Below are 12,678 nucleotides of genomic sequence, written 5' to 3'. Positions count from 1 at the left end.
CGCCGACCGACGAGAAAACGCGCCGGCGAACCAGCGCAAGAAAAGTTCGGAGACTGCCGCTTCCTTCCTGGAGGATCCCCTCCCTCTTCGACATGGTGAGGGAACAGCACAAAGGACGAGACACAAGGAACGAAACAGTGGAAGACACACGCGGGCGCTGTTTCTTGTGCCTCGTCCCATGCGCTGTTCTCTCACCCTGAAAAAAAAAAAAAAACACTAGCCCGCCAACTTTCACTTCTCAACCTGCCTCTTCGAGTTTGTCTCGCATCGACTAGCGCGAATGGCAACGCGCCGTTCATACTGCAGCAACCCGCGCGCATTTCGGGGCGCTGTTGCGTAACTTCGGAGGCAGTTTAAGAAGTTGTTTGTCTCACGTTATGCATAGCTGTCAGCCAGACCGGCGTTGCGAAACACAGACTCGTAAACGTTTTCAGGAAACTCTCTGTGCGCTCCAGGGGTTGCTGCTGCTCCTGCCGCTACTATAGTACTATACTACGAGCGTGTTTTCGCTCGGCGGCGTCGACCGCGCAAAGGAACGCCGAATGCCGCCGGTCGGACTGACGCGCGCGAACCTGTCGCGAACACGCGCCAGCGGTCCCATTGACGGCCCACGCGCCCGGAACAGCCCTTACCTGCGCTCCGCTTTCCGGACAAAAATAAGGATGGGGAGGGAGAGGGAGGTAGCCAAGTTTGAGCGCCTCCCGATGGCTTCCTGTTTACTGTTACCGCGGCGGTCAACCGAACAGCCGCGCTTACCCGGGCGCGTTAAAAAGAAAGGGGGCGAGAAAAGCGCGGGGGAAGCCAAGTGACGCACATTTGACGATAGCGCGACGCACAGTGGCCCGTGACGGCAGCCGCCGCGCACATGCTGTGACGGAAGAACTGCGGAGGACTACATTGTGCTCGGGCACGCCGCGGGATTTCTACCCCTGAAGCTCTTCCGAGGAATGCGCCCTGCAATGGCTTGATTCGCGTGACGTGGGGGAAGAACTGCCGCTGTCGTTCTTGACGGGGACAGTATACCATCGGAGTACTTAGTAGGTGTGCGGTGCACCAAACGCCCCTGACCCTACTACATTTCCGCTGCGGGCCTCACATTCCGCATTCAGGTATAGCTGCTACTGGGCATGTGAAATAACGGAGCACGTCGGCGGTCTGCATGCCTTCGACGCGAGTGTAGGAAAAGCGCCAGCTCTGAGCATTTTTCTGTTGCAAGTTTTCGTTCCATGAGCAGAAGCAAATGGGCTCGAAACTAATCTTGCCATGTATGGCAAGTATTACGTTGATGGCTTCAACCACGACTTTTATAGCTCCATTTTGCATCCTCCACAGAAATGAGGTGGACGGCCTCAAGCTTTATTTCCGAAGCGCGCTCACCAGCGGCATGTATACGTTAAACCATTATTTTGTGGCTTCACATTATGTACTGGCATACGTTAACACGCACATGTCATTCATCCTGCATTCTTTGTTTTTGCGGACACGTTTAGAATGCAGGGGTTTTCCTGCTGTTTATCAGTTTCTGGTAAACGGGGCAAGCGCACATTTTGGTTAGAACGCGCATAGAAAAACGAGCTGAGAAATGTGACCCCAGTAGTATGGTTCGTGCATCGTTTTGCTGGTCTTCCGGCTTCAGTATGTCAATACGACGGTACATGGGTACGCTGATGCCCTCTGCAAGGGGCGTTCGAGATTTCCGACTCCTCACTATGGATATATTCTTTGCGAAATGCAGTGGCATAATGCCCGCGCGCCCCAATAATATTTCGGGTGGCGTCGATAAAACAAGTTCTTCGGGTGGACAAAATAATCAAACCGGGTCCGCGACGTCTGGCCACTTCAGTGCACAAAATGGCACCTGAGACACGCGCTAGCTTTCAACCTCCAACGGAAGGCCCGGGGTGACCATATCGGGATCGGCGTGCCTTCACGGTGCGACGTTTTCTGCGGATTTTGTGCACAGCTAGCATCTCTCCTCGCTTCATTACAAGGTGTGCGGTTGCTGTTTCGTACATCACCTTGCCCATTCGTAACGCCCGTACCGGTTGCCACGCAATCATAGGCCTACGCCCTGACCGGTGCGGCCGCTGGGCGCAGAGGCCCGGACCGTGGCTCGCTCCGGGCCGTGTCAAAATAAGCAAGGAGCGGGCGCACTGTGTGGCCGGGAATAGCCAGCTGCCTTGGGTGGCCGCAGACCACTCCAGTTGCCGCGCTGGCAGAGAGCGCGGTTGCGGCGTCTGGCGCAACACTGCCAACGGGGGCCTTTGTTTACGCGACGCCGCCGAAGCGGCACGCGCCGTCCTTGGGCTTCGCAGCGCGCGGGCCGCGGGCTGTGCCTGCTTCCGCGCACCGCGGCGCCTCTTACCGCCTGGAAGACGTCAGCAGGGCCAGGGCAACGACAGAGCGGCCAGGCTCTCGTGAGGGACTCATCGCGTCCTTGGACGCATCCGCCGGTGTCCGCAATGGTGGCTTTTGTCTCGGGTCCGTGATCGGTTCTGCGCCCGGCCGGCGAGGACCGTGTCACAATTTCCACAAGAGCGCTAAGTGATTGGACGGCGCACAAGAGCGGACGCGAAAAGCGACAGCCAATAGCGCAGGCGCCCTTAAACGGGGAAGAAGTATTGCGATCCTCGCCCCTGATAAGAGGCGATCTGTGATGTTTCACGCTCCTCCTACAGCACCTTTCCACACCATGCCCGACAGCGTAACATCTTGTCTTTCCGTGCCTTGGAAGTTCCCCGCGTTCCGTGTGCGTCTGACGTTGGCACGTATGTTTTGTTCAACAAGTGCCAGGTAGCAGCGAAGCTACGCAAACGTTACAGCAGCGTTACTTTCAGTGCGCTAGCTGTACAGAAAAAAATGTCATTCAGTTAAATAATAAACATTAGATAATGAGGCAGTACTGTGACAAAACCGATATTCATCGCAGCCAATAATGTGTTGCAAAGCAAAACAAAAATCACTGCCTATCACCGCGTAGTCAGGAGCAGAATTAAGCAAGAAATGGCTGGAAATAATGGCCGGTGCTCGTTGCGGTCATTTATTGTGCACGCTCGTATGCCCGCCTTTTCTCCTTCCTCGTGCGCCGCTCCGTCGCCCAGCAACGTCAGCTGATACAGCTGCGCATGCTGGCGCTGTAGTGCAGGTTCTGTCTCAGTCGGTACAACATCGATACTGGAATCACTTCGTCGACGGTCCAGTTCTCGATTCGACTAGGGTCGCATGATTTTACCGCGACAGCGTTAAGGCTTCCAGTTCAGCGAAAAACCCGGCGGCGTTCCGGCGGCGCTGTTGCAGGAAACCAGCTCACCTCTGTATGTCTGGAATGCAAATAATTGAAAAGAGCAATTGAATTCAAGGTCGGCGCATGTCTCAAATCACTGAACTTTATAAAGTAATTCGGTTTTATGTGAAGAAAAATTTCCTTAATATTTGTCCGACTCGAACTCTCGAACCTGGGCACACCAGCCAGGCACGCCACCGACTAGGCCACGTATAGGCACGGTGACTTGGCAGAGGTACACGGGGTGATGTGTGGCCGGTGTTGGCTTAATCTGAAGGTTGGCAATGCGCTAATCAAAGCTGACTCGTCGTACCCTTAAAGGCGCCTTATTCCCCTGCGCCTTACAGCACCGGGCGAGCAGTGACGGACCGCGTTAAGAAGGGACTTTCGAACAGGTTGGCCGGAGTCTGGTTGACTTGGCCTGTCAGATTTCCATGCTCGAAAGAGCTGAACTTCCCTGGTAATCTCCCGAAGCAAAAGGAAAAAGTGACGCGTGTGGATGCCGTGTTTGAATTGGGATAGTTGGTTTCTCATTTTTAATGCCGTAGCGTTAAGGGTCCCGCGTGGCAAAAAAGCCGACGTCGGCGTCGTTGGCCGTGAGCGAAAGGTGCCCCAAAAAATGCCCAGAGAAGCAACCTAGGCGGCAGGCGGTCCACCTACAAGTCACGTGGCCTTGGGACGTCATCACAACCTTCCTCCCGGATTGTGAGCAAACTGTCCACTGTGACACGTGGCAGTTGAATTAATGATTTGTCACGAAAGTTTTCTCGGGAAGAGCAACCTGGGCCGCACAAACCCCACCGGTGGCAGCACCTGCTATGGCAGAGCGGTGGCGCATCGCTTAACCGCTACACCACTGCGCCAGGAGTGAGACGAGGACTCCCAGGGATCTCTGGATATAAAGTCCCGCCTATATGGGCAGCATTAACCCACTGACGCTATCGCGTCATACCCTTAAGGCGGAGCCCTTTGGTCTTGTTGCGGGGTTCGACCACCGTCCTTGTCCCGTGTGGTCTCCTCACGACGCACAGCATGCGTTTAAGCCAGCGCAGCAAGGCTCCGCGGTGTCCCGCTCTGTTAGTCGTCCTGCGCTCGCAGTGCGTGCTGCTCTTCTAAAGACCAAAGACGTAGTAGCACTAAGGTCAGAAGACACGTTTCGCATTCGCCTCACACCGGCAAAATTGCGCGAACGCAGGGCCGTTCGATCGAGCTTCGGCTGGCGCGTGCCCCCGAGGCCTGCAGGCAGCGCAGCGCAGCAGCGCGCGAACATGACGCTGCCATCCGCTGTTTGCGCGCGGCCGGGTAAAAAGCGGCGCCAGAGGAGCGCGAAACACACTGTGTGGCAAGCGCGCGTGTGACGACGGCCTTGCGCGCCCAGGGTGCTGCTGCTGCACGGAAGTGCGCGCGCGACTCGCGCACTCTTCGAGCCTACGGCGGGCGCGCACCGCTTGGCGCGCCATCCGGCCTGAGGAACTTGACTGACGCCACCGCTTCCGAAAGGACCGCTGCGCGGCTGCGCTTTCTGCCTTCCAGCCACGCTCGGTGAGCCCGCTTCATGGCAGCCATGGGACAAGTGAGCACGGTTCCGTACGGCCGGGCTGAGCCGGTGTTTCCTCTTTGTCATTGTCGTCGCTTTGTTTCTGCCTTGCCTTCGCTCGCTTGTCCATCGAACTCACCACCGAAAGGTCCGGAAAAAGGCAGACAGCTTGATGACAGCGTCACCATTGTGGCCCGCGCTCTGCGCGACCAAGTCCCTCAATGCGCAGCAACTGGCGGGCTCTGGCCGTTCTTTTTCCACAACGATGAAATCGCCGTTGAAACTCGCGCGTATTGTGGCACTGTCCCATTGTTGTTCGAATGAGTTCCCTCCGTGTAGCGATGAACTCCGTGTGGCGAGCTGCGTACGCACCTACTGTGGCACCGTTCAGTTGCATGCACCAGAGCTCTGAAGCTTTCAGGCCGCAGTTAGTACCTAGCGCAAGGAACAGGAAGTCGTTACCTATTCTTAACAGCTCGTTTGGTTCTCTAGTGCGGCGAAGCGATGTAACCGTGCAAACTCTGGTTATTCACTAGGCTGTGCAGCTCGCTACAAACCAACGCAGAATAATTTGAAAATGAAGGCAACACCGCAGCTTTGTGTCAATCATGAAAGTGTTTGCGTTCATCTTCGTGTCTTCAAAGTTAGGTTTCTTAATGTGATTAACAATGCAGCCTCTACAGATGTATAAGAGCTCGACGCTGAAACTCTGTTCCATCGCAGTTCGATAGCTACGCACGATGCTGCGGTTTACTGCAACACATCGAGTGAACCACACCGAAAAAAAGCAGTGAGAATGAGGTCTAAGCGGCGCAGCTCGTGCGGAACGGCTGCGCGTAAGGAAGTTCAAGTGTCGTGGGATCGAGCGCGCTGAGGGCTTCAAAGGAACAGGTCAATGTTGCTTCCTGTGGCGTAAAACGGGGACAATCCAACCTTCTGTATCACGGCAAGCGCCCGTGCAGCAGCAAAAACGAGCGGCAAGCGAGCGACCATGTGATGGCAAGCGCCACTGTCTCGTCTGCTTCTGCCCAGTCGCATGAGGTTAGGTGGCGGTGCGGACGGCGCAGAATAGTGTTTCTCATTACTCCATTTGGGATTTCGCAGTGTTGGTACCAAAAAAACTCTATTTCAATATGGGAGTTGTAAAGAAGGCAATCCTTCATTCTGCTCGATCATACAATGGAGTAAAATAGTGTATTTTCCTCGTTTTTGCTCTTTACTTATGGAGTAAATGATTCCTGACATCGAGCTTATTAAAGGCCAACTTCAGCCGTGTAAACTGCCATTAAGGTTGATTCTTGTTTACAGTGTAGATATTTGGCGGCAGGCAACCCTATGCATGTCTGATCGATGAAAGTTCTGCTCGGCTGCCAGTGTTCAAGCGGCGCTAGGCATACAAATGCTCCCCTCTCCCAAACAAAGGCGCGCGTTAAACGCCACACAGCACTAAGACTGGGTTGGGTTGCGGGCCGTGGCACAGAGGTCTATCCAGCGGCCCACACCCATAGGCTGTAAGCTGGGCTCCTTACTTAGTTTCTTTTTGCCTGCAGTGAGGCTTGCAGGACGACGAGCAAGGGGGCCATCGGCATCTCACATCCCGACGCCGTTGACTTGGCGCCTTTGTTTAGTTTTTCTTGCAAGGGGTTGCCGCGTTGCCCCCACCCGGCACCGGTCGTCCGGCTGCTCTAAAACAAATACCACAAGTGCTGCGCGGCGGGCACAAGGATTAGCCGACCGCAAGGAACCAAGCCCTTGCAAGGTCACGTTGTTGCCGAAATGCGGAGCTGAGGCGCGGACCCCTCCGGTTTGGAGAAGGGGTGTGAACTGTGGCATTTCGATTGCGCGCAGCTCGACGAAAGACAGATACCCAAAGGCGGACATGAAATGGGGACCGCAGCCACAGCTGGGCGCACGGCCCTGGCTGCGTGTTCGTATTGTTTCTGTTGACTTTTTTTTATGTTTCTACTGTGTGCGGTAATTATAAGCGGAAGTGCTTAACAGCTTCGGGCAATGCACGAGGTGCTCGCCAGTAAACAACCTGGTGGCACCGGCGTGTCACTGGGTCCTTTTAATTTAAAACACAGTTCTCCGACATCCTCTACAAGAACGGAATTGTAAAGCCGTAAATAGGCCTAGTCGGTTTTTTATGTCATGTCATGGGTACGAACAACGCCGGACACAAAAATCACATGTTCAGAATCAACGGATTTTATTCCACGGGAAATTCATTTTGACATGAACCGTTAAAAAGAAAAAATGATGGCTCCAGGGGTCTTGAGTTAGTTCCTTCTCGTCTGCGATTGATGGGCGTGCGCGGAGGGTCCAGGTTTTTCTCTTCCTTAAGCAGTCGACTTCCCGCTTCGTCAGCAGCGTGACTGACGGGCCACTTACGCATGTGCGTTGATTTTCTGACACCACGCAAAACGCTTCAGACACCTCTCTTTGCATCTTATCCTGCGACCGAAGGATGGCAGTGGTGTTATCGAACAATTATTAGCACTTCTCGCACCTAGAGCAATGTGCCTCAATGTTGCCTGACGCGATTAACAACCCGCATAACCTGCTATGCTCCCGGAGTATTTCATTCTCGCATAGTCCCGACTAGCCGAAGTTTGCCCGCTCCCATGGCAGGGGTATTTTGTACAGCACTCCTGAAGAGCGAGGCACGAACTTTGTCGCGTGCTTTACCCCACATGTGCTTTACCCCACATGTAGCCCGCCGCTTTCAGGCGTTCAGCACGCAGGTTGATGCTGTCACTGAATTTGTGTTGACGGGACTTTTTCACTGCCTGGGCGAAACAAGACATCGCGACTGCGCGCTTGACAAGCCTCGAGTGCACTGAATCGAATGGCAAAAGTTCCTTTTCGCCTCTACATTTGAAGCGCCGACATAAGTGTGGCCCTTTTGAGATAGAAATGTCTAGGTACTGCAGGCTTCCTTCCTTCGGAACTTCGTGCGTGAACTCGGGCCCGGTATGCGCTCATCCCAGTTGTTAATCATGGCGTGCATGAATTCTTCCGCTACGCATTCTTCACGAGCGCAGATTAAGAAATCGTCGACATATCTGAAATATTTTACAACGCCAAGAGGCTCCAACGTCTCCGCAAGCAGTCGGTCTCCTCTAGACGAGCACACGTCTCAGAGCACTGGCGCTATGCAACTGCCGATGCATAATCCATCTTCCTAGGCAAACACTTCACCTGCGAACTCAATGAACAGGGAAGAGAGATACGTCGCGATGAGGGCCAAAAAATCCGAGGTACTCACCCCACTTTCTTTAATGAATTTCACTGTTCTATACTCACCCATAGCTTCTTTCACAACACCAAGCACTTCAGCGCACACTGGTCGCTGTGTCTTGTCTAATCTTCCTTCGCCCTTGAGCAGCTGCGCTGCTTTAGCCTTACTATTATCAACCACTTGCTCCTGTGGCACGTTGTAGAATAAGTGTTTGACATCTACGGACAAGCACGGCACTTTCGGCTCATCATTTAGAAAAGCAACCACCTCGTCCGAATTACGGACTAGGAAGGGATCTGTCGCCGTCAGCTTGGCTTGTTCAATTTCTTTTGCAGGAAGGTCGCAAGAATCCTTTGCTACGTACCTCTATCTTCGACAAGCCGTCGCAGTGGATGAGTGGTTATGGCGCTCGGCTGCCGGCCTGAAAGACGCGGGTTCGATCCCGGCCGCGGCGGTCGAATTTCGATGGAGGCGAAATTCTAGAGGCCCGTGTGCTGTGCGATGGCAGTGCACGTAAAAGAACCCCAGGTGGTCGAAATTTCCGGAGCCCTTCACTACGGCGTCCCTCATAGCCTGAGTCGCTTTGGGACGTTTAACCTCCATAAACCAAACCTAAACCATCTATCTTCGACAGTTGTCTTTACAGGGTTGCCTTGCTTATGTGTCTCTATCGAGAAAAATTTTTTAAGCCCAAGGCCTTGTTTCCCGTCATGTCATTTGCCAGTTTCTCTAGGCCCATTGATTAAAAAAAAAACTGTTGTGTGTGTTCTCGAATGGCCTTCTGTTGTTTTTCGTCAAGGTTATCTTATCTCTTGAAGTTCGTTAGTATCGCTTATACAGATTTCTCGTTGTACTCTCCTGCTCAAATGGCACCAAACTGTACTCTTTTATCCGATATCAGGAGTTTCAAGTCGTTTTCTCGAAGGAATGTCACTGCTTTTGCCTGGGCCAGGCGAGAACCTCTAGGAGCAGCTTTCCTTGCTGCGCATTTTAAAGCCTCCAATTTGCATGCTTCCCTTTCATCCTTGTCTGCTTTGTTGGCTATTGCATGAGGCATACTTAAGGGTACTGCATGGGCAGTGCTTAAGAAAATGAACGCGCATGCCTAAGTGACCCGTCAGTCACGCTGAGGAAGCGGGAAGTCGGCCGTTTAAATGACGTGAAAGACCTGTACCCTCCGCGCATGCCCATTAATCACACACGTTAAGAAGCTAACTCAAGCACCCTGACGCCACCGTTTTTATGTGTTTTTATGTTTTCTTTTTAAAAGTTCACATGAAATGAATTTACCGCGCAATACAATCAGTTGATAGTTAGCGCCCTGTCTGTATGTGTGGTCTTTGCGTCCGGTGTTTGTCGTACTCATGAGTAGCGCACTAATGAAGCCGCTAACAAGCTCATTTCTGATTGGTCAATAAAATGGTCTCCGTAATGTTTGGCAAACTGATTTACGGAGGCGTTCCTGCGCCGAAAGATAGACTCGGAAGGGGGCCTCGGGGGAGGAACTCGGAGGTTGGTGGAGATTCGGAGGAGTGAGAGGACAGGGTCAATCTTTGCGCTGGCCACGTTCCGAAGAACGAGGAGCCGCAGCGTGTGAGGCCAGTCAGGCTGACAGAGTTTCACAGGGGCAAGCTCTGCAAGGCCTGACGCTCCCGATCATTCTGCATGATAGCGATCGCTCTGGTCGATGTAAAAAGTTGTCAGTAATCTGCGAATAAACCGAGCTGTACTTTGTGCCAAGAAGAACGCCTGCTTCTCCCTCCTGCAACGTGTCGCGCCCAAACGGACCCCGTCTCCGTCGAGAACCGACATTGTGGAGCAACAACAACGTCAACGCAATTGCATTGAAGATAAATTAACTGCTCACTGCGCGGAAACGCGACTCACCCCTTCAACGAGAGAGACGCTCGCAGTGCCTGGAACGGACCTGCTGCTAACTTTGTACGCTTTGTATCTTTTTTTTCTTACATTCAGTAGTGCGGCAATTAGGCTTCATCAAGTTCCTCGTCTTAACACTGGAGTGCGCCTTACCGCCAGAGCACGCTGCGGCGATTCAAGCGTTCCGTCGGCCTCGTCTGACTCGTGACTTTCGCCCAACACGTGCGAGCGAGGCAGTGGAACACCCTTGCTGGTACCGAGAGTCGAAAACGTCCAGCGGTATACAATATGCAGCTTGTAGCGCGTTCCGAATTACTGAGAGTAATGCATTATCGATTTTAAAGCGAGAAATTGTTTCTGGCTACATGCGACCGAAACAAAAGAAATAAAAAACTAAAAGGATTTAATATAAATCCGAAGGAAGACAAGCAAATACAAATGAAAAGACCGTAAAAATTCTGTACCGGTACGAGAGTGACGCGTGCACACCTAGGATAAGCGTAAAACAGCTAGGTTTTCCAGGTCAAGTTTCGCAGTACGTTCAGAAACAAATGATCCAAGCACTTACGCGTGTTAGGAAACGCATTCCCACATCATTGCAGAGACATACGGACAGTAAAGCAAAGGAACAAGGTGAGATGGGGTCAGTGCTCACTAGTGGCGCTCCTACTCCCCTCTTCCGCTCTAAGCGGCGGCGGCATAAGCGGTGACGTGCGCGCAAAGAACAAGTTGTTGTCACTCACGCTATCAGGACGGAGGTGAATGATCAACTCGCGACGCTTAATTTTCGACATGAGCATGCTTACTACGCACTAAACGTGCGCGATCGGCACCAGTTCTTGTCAGTGGCCCGACACACGCTTTGGCTGTCTGTGATGTGTCCCAGTACGCATCCGAAGGCATTCCGTGCCTCTCGCAAACTTTTACTCGGCATCTTTTTTTTTTCTTCTGCCTCCGCCGATGGACCGCTCCTATCCGCCTGTAGCTCATCTAGCCGCTGGAACCTACCACAGCAGCAATATAATGAAGACGTGCTGAAAATTTCAAAACCGCTTTTCAGAATTTTCAGTCGAATGATGCGCCGCGCGGGAAGCCAGAACTTTTACAAGATAATTCGCTCATGTCGGTGAACACTGCGCTATGTGTGCCACGAGCCCAACACCTTCGCTTTTTATTAGTCTGGTAGTGCTTATATGCCCATTCATCGCATTTAGCCGTTGTTTGTTTGTTTTTATCTTTCTTTCTTTCTTTCTTTCTTTCTTTCTTTCTTTCTTTCTTTCTTTCTTTGTTTCAAGCCTGCTTTGTGCCAGGCTGTCCCCCTGCCCGCCGGGCTGTGGGCAACCTTCCCGGTATATGTACAGGGTGTTTCACGTAACTTGAACCAAGGGTTTAAAAGTGGCGTACCGGAGCTGGGTAAAACCAAAGAGGTATTGTTTCCCATCATGTGGTGCTCTTCAGAGTTTTTTTTTTTAATTCCGCTTTATTAGTTTAATTCCGGAAAATTTATTCTGCAATATGAAAAACCACGTGACTGCGCTGTTGCGCTACCGTATTGTAGCGCTGACAAGCGCGTTCTTAAAGAACGCATATATGTCATAACCCATTATCGCTATCCGATCAATTTGCATCCGTGAACAATGGATCCGAACACCGGCCGACACGGGAACCGAAGTGAATACCGAAGTGCTAGCGCGACTAAGTCGCAATTGGCCTAACTACGCAAATCGACCGTCAATTTTTGTTTCTGTAAACGATTTGCCTCTCGGCGTATCGTCTACCCACGAACCGTAGTAATCGTGCACTCCATTCCGCTGCACAAGGAACAGAGCTAACAAAGGCACGTAAGAGGCAGTCTCATTCCACCGCCGCGTATTATCTGCGCATGTGCGCTGGTTGTGCGATATGAAGCACAACTTCGCGCGAAATGTCTCGTCGTGGTCGTTCGATGCGCTGCACATTTTATCTGGCGCAGTTCGGCGGACGAGACGCCGCGTACGCATTTGTGCGTGGTGGCGTGAGACGAACGAGTCCCGAAACGCAGCCTGTGGCGCAGCGGCGTCAAACATTCGAACGCCTCGGGCGGAACGCCTTCGAGCGGAGCGCTCAACCGGCGCGTGCTCACAGCGACGTGTGTACCGCTCTGCTGGCACGCGGATGTGCAGGACGGCCGCCGACTTGGACCGCACGCACGCGCTTCGCGGGCTGGCGGACCGCTGACGCTGCGCGGTAGCTGCGCAAGTCGAGCGCCGCACGCGATGATCTGCGGTGACACCATGGTTGGGAGCAGCACGATCGTGGCGCGCGAATGCGCTAGTCACGTTGTGTTGTGTATTCAGCGGGCTTTCTTCGGAGCTGGGAAAAGATACACGTGATATTTCAGCATCGCCAAATTAATAATTGGTTTTGGGGGAAAGGAAATGGCGCAGTATCTGTCTCATGTATCGTTGGACACCTGAACCGCGCCGTAAGGGAAGGGATAAAGGAGGGAGTGAAAGAAGAAAGGAAGAAAGAGGTGCCGTAGTGGAGGGCTCCAGAACAATTTGGACCACCTGGGGATCTTTAACGTGCACTGACATCGCACAGCACACGGGCAAAGGGGACCCGCTGTTTGCGTATGTCAACAAAAGGCCGCAGTGCGCATTGGCGGCAGCCGTGAACGGTGCATAAACGCTGGCATTAATCGACCCAAGCAGAACGCGCTAGCAGCGGGAGCAGGAGCCGAAGCAGAAAATTTCCACG

General features: G+C 52.9%; 1 protein-coding gene across 9 annotated transcripts in view; it reads left to right on the top strand.

The window, feature by feature from the left end:
* Nucleotides 1-12,678, top strand: part of raw (NDT-like domain-containing protein raw) — a 255,641-nt gene that overhangs the window by 193,020 nt on the left and 49,943 nt on the right. The window contains exon 1 of one of the 9 annotated variants that reach the window (XM_077648985.1): nucleotides 4,651-4,856. The exons of 7 other annotated variants lie outside the window; for them this stretch is intronic. In XM_077648985.1, coding sequence (XP_077505111.1) covers nucleotides 4,839-4,856 — 18 coding nt within the window. In that variant the 5' untranslated portion in view covers nucleotides 4,651-4,838. Of the gene's footprint in view, nucleotides 1-4,650; nucleotides 4,857-12,678 lie in introns of those variants that run through there. One more of the 9 variants, XM_077648984.1, reaches the window with a different exon arrangement.

Source organism: Amblyomma americanum, chromosome 1 (genome assembly GCF_052857255.1).
Source record: "Amblyomma americanum isolate KBUSLIRL-KWMA chromosome 1, ASM5285725v1, whole genome shotgun sequence".
Classification (NCBI taxonomy): Eukaryota; Metazoa; Arthropoda; class Arachnida; order Ixodida; family Ixodidae; genus Amblyomma; species Amblyomma americanum.
This window is presented reverse-complemented; position numbering and strand designations above follow the sequence as displayed.